This window comes from Ostrinia nubilalis, chromosome 14 (genome assembly GCF_963855985.1).
Source record: "Ostrinia nubilalis chromosome 14, ilOstNubi1.1, whole genome shotgun sequence".
Lineage (NCBI taxonomy): Eukaryota > Metazoa > Arthropoda > Insecta > Lepidoptera > Crambidae > Ostrinia > Ostrinia nubilalis.
This window is the reverse complement of record NC_087101.1, coordinates 5,201,638-5,218,210: the sequence shown is the minus strand read 5'-3', so window position 1 is coordinate 5,218,210 and position 16,573 is coordinate 5,201,638. Positions and strand designations below refer to the sequence as shown.

Genomic DNA, 16,573 nt, shown 5'->3' with positions numbered 1-16,573 from the left:
CTTCTAATTAGCTACTCGTAGTATAAGTAGTTATATGTATGTTTCATGTGTTATTGCTATTTGCTATTGTAATAATTAGTCTGTGTCATGGTGGTGGTGCTTCTCCTTCTCCTTGTTTTTGAGTTATAGCTCTTACAATACAATTCTTTGGTGGCTTCATTAGGATGTTGTTTTTCTTATTATTTTTCAATAAGTATGGATTTTTTCAAAACCTCAATTACTTTTTATAAAAATATAATTCTTTCTTTCATCAAATCCACAACCTCATAGTGCAGCGCAGTGTTAGCGGGTGGCGGGTGGGTGCGGGTGGGATTCGACAGACGAACGCGGCGGCAGTGTTCCCGCGAGCTGTAGCGCCCGCGGACGTACGGTCATGCGAGAAGCAGCTGGCAGGATGGCCGAACTCGAGTTCGAAGCACCGCTCGCGCAAATCGAAGAGGCTGACGACTGCCTCACCACGGCGGACTACCCGCAAAAAACTATCAACGGCAACGACATACGCCTCAACAACATTATCAATCTCAAAAGTGAAATGGTCAAAATGAAAACCGACTCCAACAAAATAAACGATAATGAAGAACCAAAACCGGTGAAGTGTAAACAGGATAACATGCAAAATGGCGAGGGAGACAATTTCACGGAGACTTTCTCCGGATCGCTGGAGGACTTGGTGAACACTTTCGACGAGAAGATCACAAAGTGTTTCGGGAACTATGAGGAGAGCGTTGAAAAGCTGGCGCCAGTGCAGGTTCGCTCGCAGGAAGAGATAATGAACGAATGCCAGTGAGTATCAATTAGCTCCAAATAAGCACCTAATTAATGTGTGTAAATTATGATATCATCAAGCCTATTCAGCGCAATGTTTGTGAATTTTTTCGCTTTTTGAAATTATGTTTAATTAACTAAACCATATTCGAAGCATGTAGGAGTTGTTTTAGATTGGTAAATAAATGAAAGAAAATTTTTATACAAATATAAACAAAAAGGGCGGACTTTGCGCATGGCGTTTACGGTCTTGTGATCGATCGATGGCACGGCCAAGGGGGTGCGTGCGAGGGTGGCCTCGATGACGCATCCACCCGCGCCCCTGCTACGTCCCCTTTTTGTTTCCAACTCAAAATGACGGGGTGGCGACATAGTATGGCACTCGACTGTTACGGTTTTATCAAAAACATTCGACACAGACATCATAACAGTTCTTTGCGGCAAACTTTATGTCTGCGACCGCTTGCATAAGAAGAACAATGTCATCGTCAGTATAAATGTATTACCTACAGCATTATCGCATTCAATTGCGTATCTATTTTTATTCTTCAAATTATTTCTTCACTCGTTTTCTATGTACGTATTCTGTTTAAAATTTTAATAGGTAGTAGACATAGCTTACTTACAAGCATTCCTACGCAATAGATGCCTAGTACTTATTATTAATTTATCGTTATTGTATGTGAATGTATCAAATATGTTGGCTGGTTAATTGGTGTTAGATTTTGACTTAATTGCTGCAAGTACGCCTACATTTATTATAAAATGCCTTGTCTTGAAAATCATCATTTATTGTGTAATGATATTAACTTAGATATTATTTTTATGAACCTTTTTATAACGGCAAAAGTTTCTCACATTTGTTTGTTGTCTCATGTATTGTCTTGAAAAATTCTCAGAAAGCACTAAGCTTTCTTTATTACGACTACCATTTTTCTTGAGCTTTATGAGAACAAAATGGCATTTCAATGCATTGTTTGCAAAGAACCGACGAGAAATAATTACAAACTGCAAGTAGATTTCTCTACAAAGCTAACTTTGCAAGTATGTTTATCGCCTATTTACTTTAACTGAGTATCATTTTGAGTACCCAGCTAGCGAGACATCAAGTCATCGAGTCTGGCAGTTAAAGAAAGAACACGCACAACTTTTGTTTTATCTTAGATCTTACTTACCAACCCAGCCATTAGAGCTTTTTAAAAACGATCCAACTGATAAAAGGTGGACTTGTGTAAACATAAGTTTGTTCTTTGTGTGTCAAACTGAAACATTTGGACGCGATCCAGATGACCCAAATGCCAGAAAGTCTGAGGAAAGCAATAAACGGAATTTTACGTGATTATCCACAACCAAACAAAAATCATTATTTTTTATTAAAAAACGACTACTTAACTAAGTACTAACTAGCAATGCGGTTTATGTAACATCATCTGCACAAGCATCTGTTTTTATAAAAAACATTATAATCCAAAAGTATCACAAAATACATTAATATGTTTCGTTGCAATTTCCATTCCTTCTACGCTTACTTCATTATGCGTCTCTTGAACACCTGTGGTTGTAAATTTCCAAAAGCCCAAAAGGACGACAGGTGCTTGCATTGATTTGAGACCAGTCCGAGATTCGAGGACCGCAGCAGGTGCTACCCCACCTTGTACATTTTGTATTGTAAACACCTTACCTCGTATCGAATATCTGCCATAAGCGGATGTGTATTCAAATTGGCATAGGGGCATACGATACGAAGCCCCTATCAATTCCTCGCAACGATTGATTATTTTAAGTATTAGGTATAAACTATACATGGCATATTAACATAAAAGGTCTTAGTGTTTTCAGTATGTTAAAAGACACCGCACGTTTCTGGTGTATATTTTCTTGGGAAGGTATCCAATTTAGCCTCAAAAGTAAATTTTAACTTCTCATTATTCAACGTAGCTTATCGTCGTGACTCTGTCATGAGCTGTTCACTTCCTAAAGTAATCACAGTTTGATTCATTGATTTATTATTTACTTTAATAGTTATAATGTAACCAGTTTTTTGTATTTGTTGTTTATTACATGCATTGAACCTTGCTTATTTATTTAGTTCATCAGGCCATGAATTGTTTTAATTAATACGAATTACGAATATAAAAATTACCAGTTAACGTTAATTTACTAAAACATGAGTTTTTGCTCAATCTTTTTGAAACCGTGTTATAATAGGTAAATCAACAATAATAATTAGGGTCTTTTATTTCTCTCGAGCACTTCATATTCATGGGGCAACGTATTTGTATTATAATGAGCTGCGGCACACGACACACGTCTGTCCGTGTACAGCGCTTGCATAAAAATGAAGTGCTTAGTGCAGTATAATCTTTTTCACGATTATTGTTGGGATGCTACTCACTGATTGGTAATTGTACAACTGATTGTACAGTCATCGAGAAAAGCAATAAAATGTAATTTATTGTAGCTCTACTATGATTAGCCTGGGCTGCTTCTGAATAATACAATATTTTGGGGTAGAAAATGCCTTGCAAAATAAAAATGCGATGTCACAATTTATACCTGAAGTAAAATTGGGAAACATCTGTAACAACTAAAAGAAAAGTTTCGTTACATATGACGATTATTTTTATACGCTACGTGAAAGTAAGGCAAGGTTAATGCAGTGTTATAACGATCGATACACATGCTCATATTGACAGGCTTTATAACATAAAAGTAATAGAAATAGCCTTGAACTTATTCTTTAAAATGGCTGCTTTAGAATTTTCCATACATCATACAACAAAACAATCGATATTATGTGTTAAATTAACTACGTAGGTTGCATGTATGAAAGAATCAACCTGTGACCTTACGTACTCGCGTGCTAGAAATTAGATTTCATAACCGCAACTCTGGCCGTCTCAGTTTCCCAACGGTAATTATTTAAAATTTGTTAAGTGTAGATACCTGAAAACAAGAATTCGTGTTGGTATAAAATATTCTCGTTGAACTATATGAATCGAATATTCTAAGATTTATAAGCAATTCTCACTAAACAAGATAACAATAAATTCTAATAAAAAGAAAATTATATTTTTGTATTCAGATTAACTAATTAGAAGTCAGTTAGGCATTTTACACGAATGAAAGGCGCATGATGGGAATAAATTGTGATCTGAAGAAAGTTTAAAAGAATTATATAAATATACAGCAAAGTGGAACAAGTCACGGAAAGACTCATTCATATGAACCACTGATAGTGAAACTATAACAGCGTAGGTAATTAATCAGTAGTTGGTACAAAAACAATGCACTTTGGAAACGCTCTCAATAACAAAGTAAAGAGTTTGCAAAACTTATCTGTCGTGATCAAAAATTGGCCTCATTTAAATACAAAGAGTTTAACAAAGTGTTGTAAAACTTATCTAGTAAACTGTCAGTCAATTTGCAAGTTTATCAGCAGTTCCTCTACGGAAGCACGCCCTAGATCTCTTGTTGTGCCTATTAGCATAGAGTCTGCAGCGGACTTTAAATTTGCATGTGCAGACTTCAATTTGCATGTCCCAGCTCTGTATGAGCTAATTGATTGTCTCCACTTTCCTTCCGTCATCGATTACGATTCCAAGTGCTTCCTCGAGTGTTCATCAAACTGTTACTGCCTATCAGTTAATCAATTCAATGACGTATTTACTCGTTGCGTTTATTACACTTTCGATTCTACTTCGGTTGAGTAGGTGATCTTTTTATTAAGTAATTTATTTATATTCTGCTCTGCATGCACAACAAGCAAGCAGTTCGTTTGGTTGGTCGCTTTTTCTTACTTTCTTACTTTATAAGATATAGCAATCACGTCCTTGGTCTTCCATCTGATCAACAAATTCTGATTCTGAACCGATTCAATCAAAACATAAAATTGAGTCTCTGAATTTTTTGAGCACCATCAGTTAGCGATTTACGCAAATAGACTCCGTTTGTGAATTTCCTACTCAAGTTCCACTTCCTCCGCTTTCTCTTTGATGTCATATTTCCTCTTTGGAAAATCTTATGTTTTATAAACACGATCTTTATCGATGCTTAATCGAGATTTGCAGATGTCTCGCCATCCCACGCTGATAGGGTGAATGTTCTGCGAGTTCTTACTTCCCACGTGACTCCTTTTAAGATTATGACCATAAATACGTATTTCTTTTTAATTGAACTGAATCATCCACTAAATAATTTAATACCACAACACCAATTTTATCATAAAAAAACTAGGTGGATTTCATCCGGTGCGTGCGGCGTTTAAAGAAACTAATGATAAGTAGGTATGATTTAACCTAGGTACTCATTATCCAAGCCTAAATCAATGTTTACCATTTCCAATAAAACCTAAGATGGTGGGTTTGAAATCCCGTTTATCAAGTAATCTAACCATTAGAAAGTCAGTGCGGCATTGTTAGCTCGTCATCTTGAAGGTTCCCACGCCCTCACATGGAGTCACATGTAGCACTCGTACAAAGAAAATACATTTTATTACATTGGTTAGGATAGCGGATCCTTTTGAAGATTTGTGAAGCCTAAATATTTACTACCTACATTATATCTAGTAGGTAGTACATACGTGCTTGCTTAACTTATTTCTAGTACGAGTACACATAGTCAATTAAACATGATGAATTGTACCTTAATTAGGTACGTAAAGATATTGGAAACATTCTTGATCCCGATATTAATTTACGTAATGTAAGTAGGTAGGTACGTAAATTAATTTCTAAATTGATGGAAATTATAACTACTAGCGGCCGCCCGCGACTTCGTACGCGTGGATCCCGTTTTACCCCCTTCATCTATCTTACACGGTTTAGATTTTTTCATACAAATGTTTTTTCCCGCTAACTCCCGTTCCCGTGGGAATTTTGCATCCTGTTGTAACTAAGCTTTAAGTTTACTAAGGTACCTGCATGCCAAATTTCAAGCGTCTAACTTAAGCGGTTTAGATTTTTCATACAAAAAGATTTTCCCGCTAATTCCCGTTCCCGTGGGAATTCCTAAGTATACTATAACCTGCCCAGGAGTATGAAGAATAATTGTACCAAGTTTCGTTAAAATCCGTCGAGTAGTTTTTGTTTCTATAAGGAACATACAGACAGACAGACAGACAGACAGACAGACAAAAATTTTACTGATTGCATTTTTGGCATCAGTATCGATCACTAATCACCCCCTGATAGTTATTTTGAAAATATATTTCATGTACAGAATTGACCTCTCTACAGATTTATTATAAGTATAGATGATGCCCAGTATGCCCACTCGAGGTCATCACATGAAGTACAATTTAAGGCACATGTAGAGTCATTCGGGTCAAGAGCACGCACTTTTTTTTTGATGGCCTCCCAGACCTATAAAGAATTGTATAATTGGCATGTTATGATATTAAATCTGTAGAATATTTAATAAATTTTCACTATTTAAGAAAAATTTCCATCAAGATTAATTAGTTTTAGCCCTACATAGGCTTAACTGAAAACTTTTCCAATGCGTACTCTTGACCCGATGTGTGGGTAAAATTACGCAAGTCTTAGGGTAAAGTTACGCACGCGGGGTAAACGTAGGTACGCATTCAGATTTCTAAGAGAATACAATTAAGATTGGCAATAATCAATATTTATTTAATCTTGTAAATAACATTTTAAGAACTTTAACATTAAAAAAAATAAGAACTCTTTGTATTATACAGGGTGGAATTTTGTAATGCCACCTGGAGGGAAAGTACTCTTAATATTGTAGATAGAAAATTTTACTCAAATAAAACTTTCCTTAATTTTTGAAAACAAAGAGAACTCCATTCAAAGATTTTTGAAAATTTTACGAAAATTCACTATCATACCATACAATTTTTTGTAAATAATTAAAATAATTTAAGATTTCATGGTTTTCCTTTCATTTAATTTAAGCAAGTTTGTTAGAGAGATTTCATCCATAAACCATAACCCTAACGATCGATGCAATAAAAATACAGGGTGTAATTTTTAACAAATTTTAGTTGGTTCGATTCCTCTACATTACTAAGAGTACTTTCCCTCCAGGTGGCATTACAAAATTCCACCCTGTACCTATCTAATAATGTGAATCTTGTCTTAAATTATTTATATTGGCAATAGTCACACTTTGAGATCAAAATAATTGGCCTTCATTATTTGGTCATCTGAGATGAGATGAGGATCCGCTGAGGGGCCTTCCTTATGTAATTTCTCGGCATTTTGGTGTAGGTATTCTGAAAGATTGAACAATTTATGATATTTTTATTTCATTTGGGGTATAAGTACGCAACGGGGGTAAACGTACGCGTGCGTACTATTAATCTCGTACTCTTACCCCAATCGGCAAATATACCAAATAATCAGTCACAACACACACGTTAAATACTTTTTACGAATATGATAAACTTAGATCAAAACTACATTAAATGAACAATAGAAATATAGTATACTTACTGGCACAGAGCTATCCATTTAACTACAGCACACTTTTCCGTGGCATAAAAATTAAACGAAATAAGCGTGCTACAAGTATTCGGCGACGTGTCGCGACCAGTACTTAGATTGCGTCGGCGCGGCGCGTGGCTCCTAAACGGTGACAGTAGCGCCACTCTATTTTACAAACACAGACCTCGGCTCCCCTACCCCTGTCGGAGATCGGACCACCGCGTACTTTTACCCACCGCGTGCTGTTACCCCGAATGACTCTAACCGTCATTAATCAAATTATAATGATCATGAATGGAATGAAATACCTTATACAATGAATAAAGACAAATGGTAATGTGCTATATGACAGTGGAGTACGAGACAGGTTCCTGCTCGTGCACTTGTTGACGCTCAATCACTGTCTTCTGGGCGAGTCTTTGATGCAGCTACAAATGCCTGCACCAATATCAGAATGGTTTTGCTTCAAAGCTTATTTAGATATTCTTGCAACGTGAGCTGGCCAGTCAACCGACAAATTAATAAATAATCTGCAGTCAGCCAGCACATATTTATGTTACAGTGAAAGAATATAATTACTGTACTTACTCAATATCTTTCATAATGTTGTTAATTAAATTACGTACTTTAGGTATTACAAATCCTAGGAAACCTTTTTACCTAAGTATGACGTCTTTCATTTAGGTTATAGGTCAATAAAGTTAATGGTTATCCATTCCATGGGTACTTGTGGTGGTGGGCGATCACATTAAGGGCCGTTGTCTTTACGCATGGATGACCCAAGTAATGAGACCATAAAATGAGTATGGGTTCGCGGAAAGGTATCAACAACAATGCCTTTGTCATCCAAATTGCTGTAACGTTGATAAAAAGAAGTCGTTTAAAAGTTAAATATGATAATAAATTTAAGAAAATTGCCTACTTTGTGTATCATATTGAAAACTTGCTTCCTTCTAAACTTTTATCTAGATTCTCGAATAACCAGTTTGACTGTACATCATGCTTTGTTTCTAGATGATTTGTAAAGTTAATATTTTACATTACCTAATCAATCAATCAGGCAGGCTATTAAAAAAACGTAATTTATTAAGGCTGTGCACACCGTTGATCCAGTATTCGAATCGGACCGAATCGTTACGATTGTGTTGATTTTAGTTTCCGACACAGGCAAAACTGGTAGCGGTTCTAAAAAGTGATTCTTCCTCATTATATAAACGGCTCATTAACAACAATGCATCGATCCTGGACAAAAACTGCACAAAGGCACGACCCGCACGGCGCGGGCGCACCGATTGCACGCTCGAGTAGTCCAGTGCAACGACCATACAATCGTTATTAGTGGCATTTACTATGAGGCTTTGACGCGGCTGTTTACATCCACGCTGTAGGTCTTGGTCCACTGTTTTTTGGGGTTTAGTGCATAGATTTAAAAAAAAATAAACGAAAAAGTACCAGTAACCAACATTGAATTTTGCTGCATCTCTGACTTCACTTTTGTATAGTATTTTGTGCAACAACAATATCAGACTTTATCTTATTGACTTGACTGCGTTTACAATGAAAACTTTCAGAGGGTATCTCGTCGCTAAACAAAACCAATAACACTACTAACACTGTTAAACATTAAACCAAAACCCATGGTTACCGTCATTGCGCACTTGCTAATGGATAGACAATGTAACTCAAATAGAGCGGTAGAGTTTAGGCGTGTCGTTTGATAATACATTGCACGCAAGTGTAACTACGTCGGTGACTTTATTGACTTGGGCTCTTCGTCAGTGTCGTAATGATAAAACCGATATTTACAAACACACTGACCCATTATTTTCCTGTGAGACCACTAATGGCCTTCATCTTGAAATGATTCACGCTGATACCTATGAATCAAGCCCTTTTCATGAAGGTTTGGATGAAAATAAATATTTTGAGCAAGTGGCTGTATGGAATGCAATGAGACTGATGTGACAAATTGGTGACTAAACTGACGCCATAAATAAATTAGCATCTTTATTATAGCGATAAAAATAGCTATCTACAGTCCAATGAACTTAGGATTAGGAGTTTCTGTAAACGTAGCTTTCGGGGGACTGTTGTTGTAAAATCTGTTGTTAAGCTTGAAAACGTAAACAAAAGTTTGGGTAATTGCCCTGCCTATTTTTTCTTCGTCATCATTATTGATAAAGTTACCTCTATTTTGAAAGATTGTACGATGTAATTTCAACTGACTCAACAAATGCCCAATTTAGATATCGCTGGATTGAATAGTTTGGATGCAAATAATTTATTATCATCGAACAGGACAAGCGTCGTCCGTATGACGCATCCCACGCACGCCATATGTCGCGTCGCGGTTTCCTTGAATCGCGCATGTAGCATGTAGCTTGCCCTGGCGCAGATTGGGTTTCGTTTATTGATTCTGATAAGCATATAAGACACAGCTATCTTTGATATTGGATTCTTTGTCAAATACTTTGCAAGTTTTGTTCGAAGAAAGTAACCTTAACCATTTTCAGTGAAAAATTTTCACTGACATAACGGAACTTTAGTATTTAAAGGTTATTTAAGTAATTATAATGACTCAATTATTATCTGATATAAATAAAAGCAAGACTACTTTTTAAATATTTTGCTCGTCTCAAAATTATTGTTAACTGCAGCGGACAGCCGGTCTTCGTCTCAATACGATGACCTTCCATCAATTTAAAATAGATTATACCTACTGTTGCTCTCTCTACCCACACGCACTATGTCGGTGAGATCACATTTAAATGCTGTTTTGCATCTTTAGTGACCTGTAATCAGCTAATTTTTACCAGACTGCGCAAAAAGGAGGGTTATGAGCATTAAAAAAAGGTTAGGTAGATGTCTGTTATCTGTGTAAGATCCAGTAAGAAATAGACCTTATACTTACTGAAAGTAGGAACATTTATTTTCAATGTGATTAGAAAACTAAGGGTGACACGATATTGAGGTGTGAACTAAATTCCATGATTGATGATGATGACACCAAGATGAATCGTGGACATAAATCTATGGTTTTTGCTCACGCTGTATTGTCTACTCGAGTACCTGCCTGCCCATTTCGCTCAGCACGACCGTTATGTCACTCACCACGACAGTTATGAAAGTTATTGTTAACTGAACCAGAAAAACAAAAGACCGTTCTGCATCGGCTTAAATGTTGGAAAAAATGTTTACTGTGTTTTTTTAAAACCTTACTCATAGGTTCAACCTTCTTGGATAAATAAAATTCCCTTTGAACGAAATGTTCATCTGGGTTTCTTCAATTGCCATCGTTACCTCAGACTGGGTGGTGTTGTTTATAAATACAGCCATCGCTTGGTTCATTCAAATTATTTTCGCAGGATTCACGTCATCCGCTCTGGAATCGTTGTATGACTTAATGTATGACTAAATGTAAATCATTACTAGGCTTAGATGTGAGTAACACTGTAAAGGGGTTCTTATGCTCGTCTAGAGAATGTTTCCTTGCTTATTCAGACTACAGTAATGACGGGCATCCGTTTATAATGCAAAATGCGAGATAAAAGGCGACAAAATTATCTAGAGCAGCGTCAGCTCTATGCATAGCATCAAACACACGTAACCTTGTCAAAACAACCTTTCAAGGACGACCTCCGGCGGCGTCTCATCCGGGAATCTTTTCAAGGGACCTCCCTCCCCATCCCAACCTGAAACCCCTTTTTAGTACGCATGCTCGTTATTCTCCTCGCGAGAAAGACAAAAACTGTTCTCAAAGGTTTTATGTACTCGTGTATACCGTAAAGTTCACATAGCTACAGTTATGATCCGTGAAGCGTACCCCGTTACAAAAACTCGAATATGAAATATGTGCTGTTACTGTCACGGCTCTCCAGATTATCTTCAGGATGTAAGAGCGGTCACGCGTCGTCCTCCGTCCCTTTTGCTCGCATGCCTAGTAACTTGAGAGTTCATCTCTTTATGGCTTTGGTTTGAATAGTCTTTTTAAATATGGTGAGGGGACGTAGCTCTTTCTTTCGCACGCATGGGACGTGCAACTAAACAGTTCACATGGAACCTATAGATATGCCTGCACATCGGGACACTTTTAACCAAGCTCGTCGACGCGCTATAAGTGGCGTTACTAATCGTGTCTTTCTGAAAATAGCTTGGAATTTCCTCAACAGAGGATAGGTTTGACTTCGATGACCTGAGTTTAATTAAAATTCCTAACTTGAAAGCGTTTTAAAATATTCATCAACTTAATGACTTACTTTTATCATTAGGATCTGCGTGTATTCTTTTGATTGGGTAGTCTTATTTTGTTAGGTTGTAAAAAAATATCGCTTACTCTACAAAAGTTGCCCTTAAAAATATTGCACAAGCCTCACTGGAGGCTTTAAAATGTTTCACATCGAGATTTATATCGGTGCAAGTCAAAGAAAGCCAGGTCGGTTGGGTCGGTCAAACTGGATCTATACATTCTCCGGCGACCGGTTTGGCCGGCGCGAATCCTGGCTAACACCACCCATGTACTGGAGATTATGTGCCCCGTCTCCACGAGCAAGTATCTTAAAAGACACTGCTGACTGACTAACTGACTGCACTACACTACTAAATTATGTATTAGGATAACTAAAAACGTTCATTACATTTGACTCTACTTTTTTTTTAATATTTGACATCGTTCGTTTCGTTTCAGCCAAATGACGTCCACTGCTGGACAAAGGCCTCCCCCAAGGTTTTCCACAATGAACGGTCCTGCGCTGCCCGCATCCAGGCTCTTCCCGCGACCCTTACCAGATCGTCGGTCCACCTAGTAGGAGGCCTGCCCACGCTACGTTTTCCAGCCCGTGGTCGCCACTCGAGAACTTTCCTGCCCCAACGGCCATCGTCTCTACGAGCTATGTGCCCCGCCCACTGCCACTTGATTTTAGCAATTCTGCGAGCTATGTCGGTTACTTTGGTTCTCCTACGGCATAACTTTCAGTAATGAGACAGTAATGGGACCTATAAATACTATTAAAAACCAAAATATTCTTAGAAAAATGTATAATGGTTATTGATAAGCGCGCTAGTTTGTTTTACAAAGCTTGAACTGCGCAATGCGTTTAAATATAAACGCTTAGTGAATCAGCTAAAGGCCGTTGGGGACCGGTTGGTACTCTACCTACTGCTTTACATATACAAGTATGAAGAAATAATAATAAATAGTAAAATGTCGTAACGTTCGGACTCGGAGAGCATAGGCGCTCACCGCTTAATATCATTCATTATGGTCCTAACTTTAAATGCATACAAAAAAGGTCTCTACTAAGTTCCCTGCAGTGATTGTAACCATTCATAGTAATTTTAGTAAGCAACAATCCACATTTTTCTAGAATAAGTTTTTGGACTTCATTTTGACTTTCATGAAAGAAAATTTTCTTGATTATGCAATTTATTAAATGTTAACTTTTTATTACAATAAGATCTTAGGCGGTAGGTTATATGAGGAGATCCGCAGGAGAACCAAAGTAACCGACATAGCTCGCAGAATTGCTAAAATCAAGTGGCAGTGGGCGGGGCACATAGCTCGTAGAGACGATGGCCGTTGGGGCAGGAAAGTTCTCGAGTGGCGACCACGGGCTGGAAGACGTAGCGTGGGCAGGCCTCCTACTAGGTGGACCGACGATCTGGTAAAGGTCGCGGGAAGAGCCTGGATGCGGGCAGCGCAGGACCGTTCATTGTGGAAAACCTTGGGGGAGGCCTTTGTCCAGCAGTGGACGTCATTTGGCTGAAACGAACGAACGAACGAAGATCTTAGGCAACATATACCTCAAACTTTGTCAAACAGAAAAGACCTACTTCATATAAAACGTGTGTAAGTAAGTACTATGGTTTTTTAACTTGAACCTTCAAGTGACCTAACGACGTAATGCAACTATAAGCTCGGCGGTTTCGACATAAATCGAGTAGTAACATTTTACAGCATAAAGTTATTACGGACCTTAATATTCCCTTAAGACGTAACAGACTCGTTCCGACCAAGTGATTTTAATGTTATTAAGTCTAACCTTTTCCGGCATAAATTACATTCACAAAATGTGATTTTTGTAATCACGGATATTGAAGTACTTTACATAGAGCAACCTGCTGAGACAACCTTCCATTTTAAGACTAGTGTTCCGTATCTAGTGTGCAATTATTTTGTGATTGTTAATTGGTTAGGTAGGCGTCATTTCATGCATATTTTGATGATAGTTTAGAAATAGATACTATAAATAATAGTACGTAAGCACGTATTTTTCCGAAGCAGTGGTAGAGTTACTGATAGATTTTGGAACGTAGAGTTCTTAAAGCCAGCTTGCTGAAAATACTTTATATTATAAATATGTATTTTATATCATTAGGTATAATACCAACAGACAGACTAAGTATACCTACCCTAGAAAGGTTTTTTCAGCTTCCAGCAACTCTACTTGGCTAGAACTGCTGAACTTGTAATCTTCTTCGTTTCCGTTTTGTATGTTGCACTATCTGTATTCCTTTCAACATAATTGTTGACTTGGAGCTGCAAATTGTTGACTCAGATAGGCTCATCACGTGCACCGCTGAAGCCCGAGCAGTGCAGTCTGCCGTCAGTGCCGTCACACGCACTGATTGCAGTCACGACTCACGACTCACCATAAACCACCCTTTTACGTTTTCTAGAACCGCATAATAGGATTTACTACGGTCAGCTCTTTGAATGAATATGGAAATAGATATACAGTGCATTATTTAATCTGTGTCACGCAGGTACCCGAGTACTTCTGACTAGTTTCAGCAGCTTTTTAGTTATTTAGAAACTATTCGAACCTCTGGATGTAGAGTCGAATCCAAATACAATAGTTTTTTAGTTCATTATGAGCAGTGCAGCTATAATAAATAATGGGTCTAATTTGATACGGTCTTACATTTTTTCACCACCAACACCACTGTTTCATAACCCTATTAAAGATCGTTTTAATTGAAGTTCCAATCACCTAATGCCTCACTTATAACTCGGGTAGGTACTAATTAACGCGTACGCTTCTGCTTTCGACCTAATCATCGAGCTCATTATAACTTTCTGTCGATCTTGACAGCCTTTCAGAACTTTCCAATGCGTATCGAAATAATTTTCTGTTCAATGATCAATACTATAACATAGTGGGTGGTTAAAACTTCTTAATTAAGCTAGAAAAGCATGTTATAGAAATCTTCTGTTAGATGATTAAGAAAAGTACAATGATTGATGTTGAAACGAATTTGCTGTATAAATATGAATAAAAAACCGCGTGGTAAAGTGAAAAGGAAAAATTTTATAAAAAATATCCGCTACACGTTCTCATAATAATAATTAGACTCATAGTGCGCAAGAGTAACATGCGTTGACAGCGTTTTACATGGTTTACGTTACCTTATCAAATTGCAGCTTTCTCGGTATTGTGAACGACTACAGCTTAGATTTTATAGCGTGTTTGATGTGATCGTTTACATGAACAGATCGGTGAAAGTTGACTTCAATGATCTATTGAGGGTTTAACGTAAGACGTTTTGGTTGGACGAAGTGGGACGACCAAACAATAAACATTTTCACAAAAGCATCTTCGTGACGCAACGCAACTAATCAGTACGGAACAATAAATATTTCCTTTATTTTCACTGTATTGAATTACAATAATTTCTTAAAAAAAGTTGCTCACTTCCGTTTGATCAAATAAATGTAGTTAACCGTAATAACTTTATGAATACCTACTTTCTTACTTGTTAAAATGTTAGAAAATGTTCGCATTTCCTTTATGATTAAACGATTACTTAGTTTACTTACATACAATAATAGGCATGAAAAAGAGTTCAACAACCTGCTTTAATCGCGTAAATAACCTAGAATTTCTCATTTCCTTTCGTAACGAAAACGTGATAAGCACTTTTTTCAGCGAAATGCTAAAATGACACTTGTGTTGGTGTGCAGAACAGTTAAAGACATGATAGTATTTATAAGTCCACAAGGGCCCATTAAGATTTTTTCCTTGGTTTAAAAAACACCGTGTAAGTACTGTTAAATTGTATGATCATTACATAAATGGTACCCATTACCCATTACTATGAAGAGGCGTGCCAAGGGCAATACTCCTACACCGCGCGATATCATGTCGGATTGCGTGCACGCATATTTTACTGCCTTGTCTGATACAAATCATTCCGCACGCAGCCTATGAATGTCAATAAACATCTCGATGGATAAAATCTTATAAACAAACAGCCAAGACCGCTCCTCGAACGCAAGAACAGTTACAAGCTTGATTGGTAATTGATACCGTAAGATAATGTTAGAGTTTTAGCCGCCTGCTAATGGATACGCTGGATTTGATGTTTAGAAAACACGTTGTTGCAGCTTACACCGATATTAGTTTGATAGTTTCCTGCAAATAAATTAAATTACACAAGCTGCTTGCGTCAGTAATGAAATACCAAGTAAATAGCTCGTCGTAGATATTAAATTTCGACGTTGCAAACCTATAAATAGGTGTGCGTGACGCTTTCGCTGGCAACAAAGCTTTAGTACCCATCCTTATCATAATTATCTAGTTCAATGTCGAAAGCGCTGAAGGAGCGTCCTTGAGATATCCGTATCTATATTTAATTTTATGCTTTATCGACCGCTTACTGTATTGAAAACATGAAACTTTTCAGTGGCGTTTTCGTAAAATAAATTGTAGAGTCATTCACTCACTATACTGTAATACTGGATCGAAAGAATGTGTTTGACAGTAACAAGTATCAACTATAGAACAATAGACATTCATTATTGTGCCTTCCAGAGCCATGATGTTGGACATTCGAGACAATACATTCATCCCCCGCTGGGATGAGTGGCTTTATCTTCCATTCTCCTACACTTTTCAATGTATCCTTATCAAGTAAGTAATCAGAGACCACTATTAGCATTAGTAGTTATTTAAGATGTAGAGGAATGGTTATACCTACCTACTTATGTAGGTACAACTCCAGGATCGAATGAAATAGAATTTGAAGAAGTCTCACAACCCTGTCTTGTTCATATCGTGTGGCAAGCAAGCACTTTCAGAATTATTGAGTTAATGGTCCGACGTTCGATGATGAAGAGGATACTAATCTCGTCAGCTGGTGTACAGGATGGCGCATCAATTACTTCGATGTCAAGCCAGCCACTTACGTCCGGCGTCACAGCGGCGACGGTAGCGACCTACATTATGATACGAATCGGGCCACTTACATAACTTTGACTCGTCCTTTGCTGCAGGCACACAATAACTGCGCAGAAACACGAAACACCACTATACTGGCAATAGATAACAATAATATGTCAGTTTTACGTAGTTCACTGTTAC

General features: G+C 37.5%; 1 protein-coding gene across 1 annotated transcript in view; it reads left to right on the top strand.

Annotated features, from left to right (window-relative positions):
• Nucleotides 1-324: 324 nt before the first annotated feature.
• The window catches only part of LOC135078011 (fasciculation and elongation protein zeta-2), a 48,208-nt gene continuing 31,959 nt past the window's right edge, over nt 325-16,573 (top strand). Inside the window, exon 1 of the mRNA XM_063972557.1 lies at nt 325-783. Coding sequence (XP_063828627.1) covers nt 374-783 — 410 coding nt within the window. The 5' untranslated portion in view covers nt 325-373. The remainder of the gene's footprint in view (nt 784-16,573) is intronic.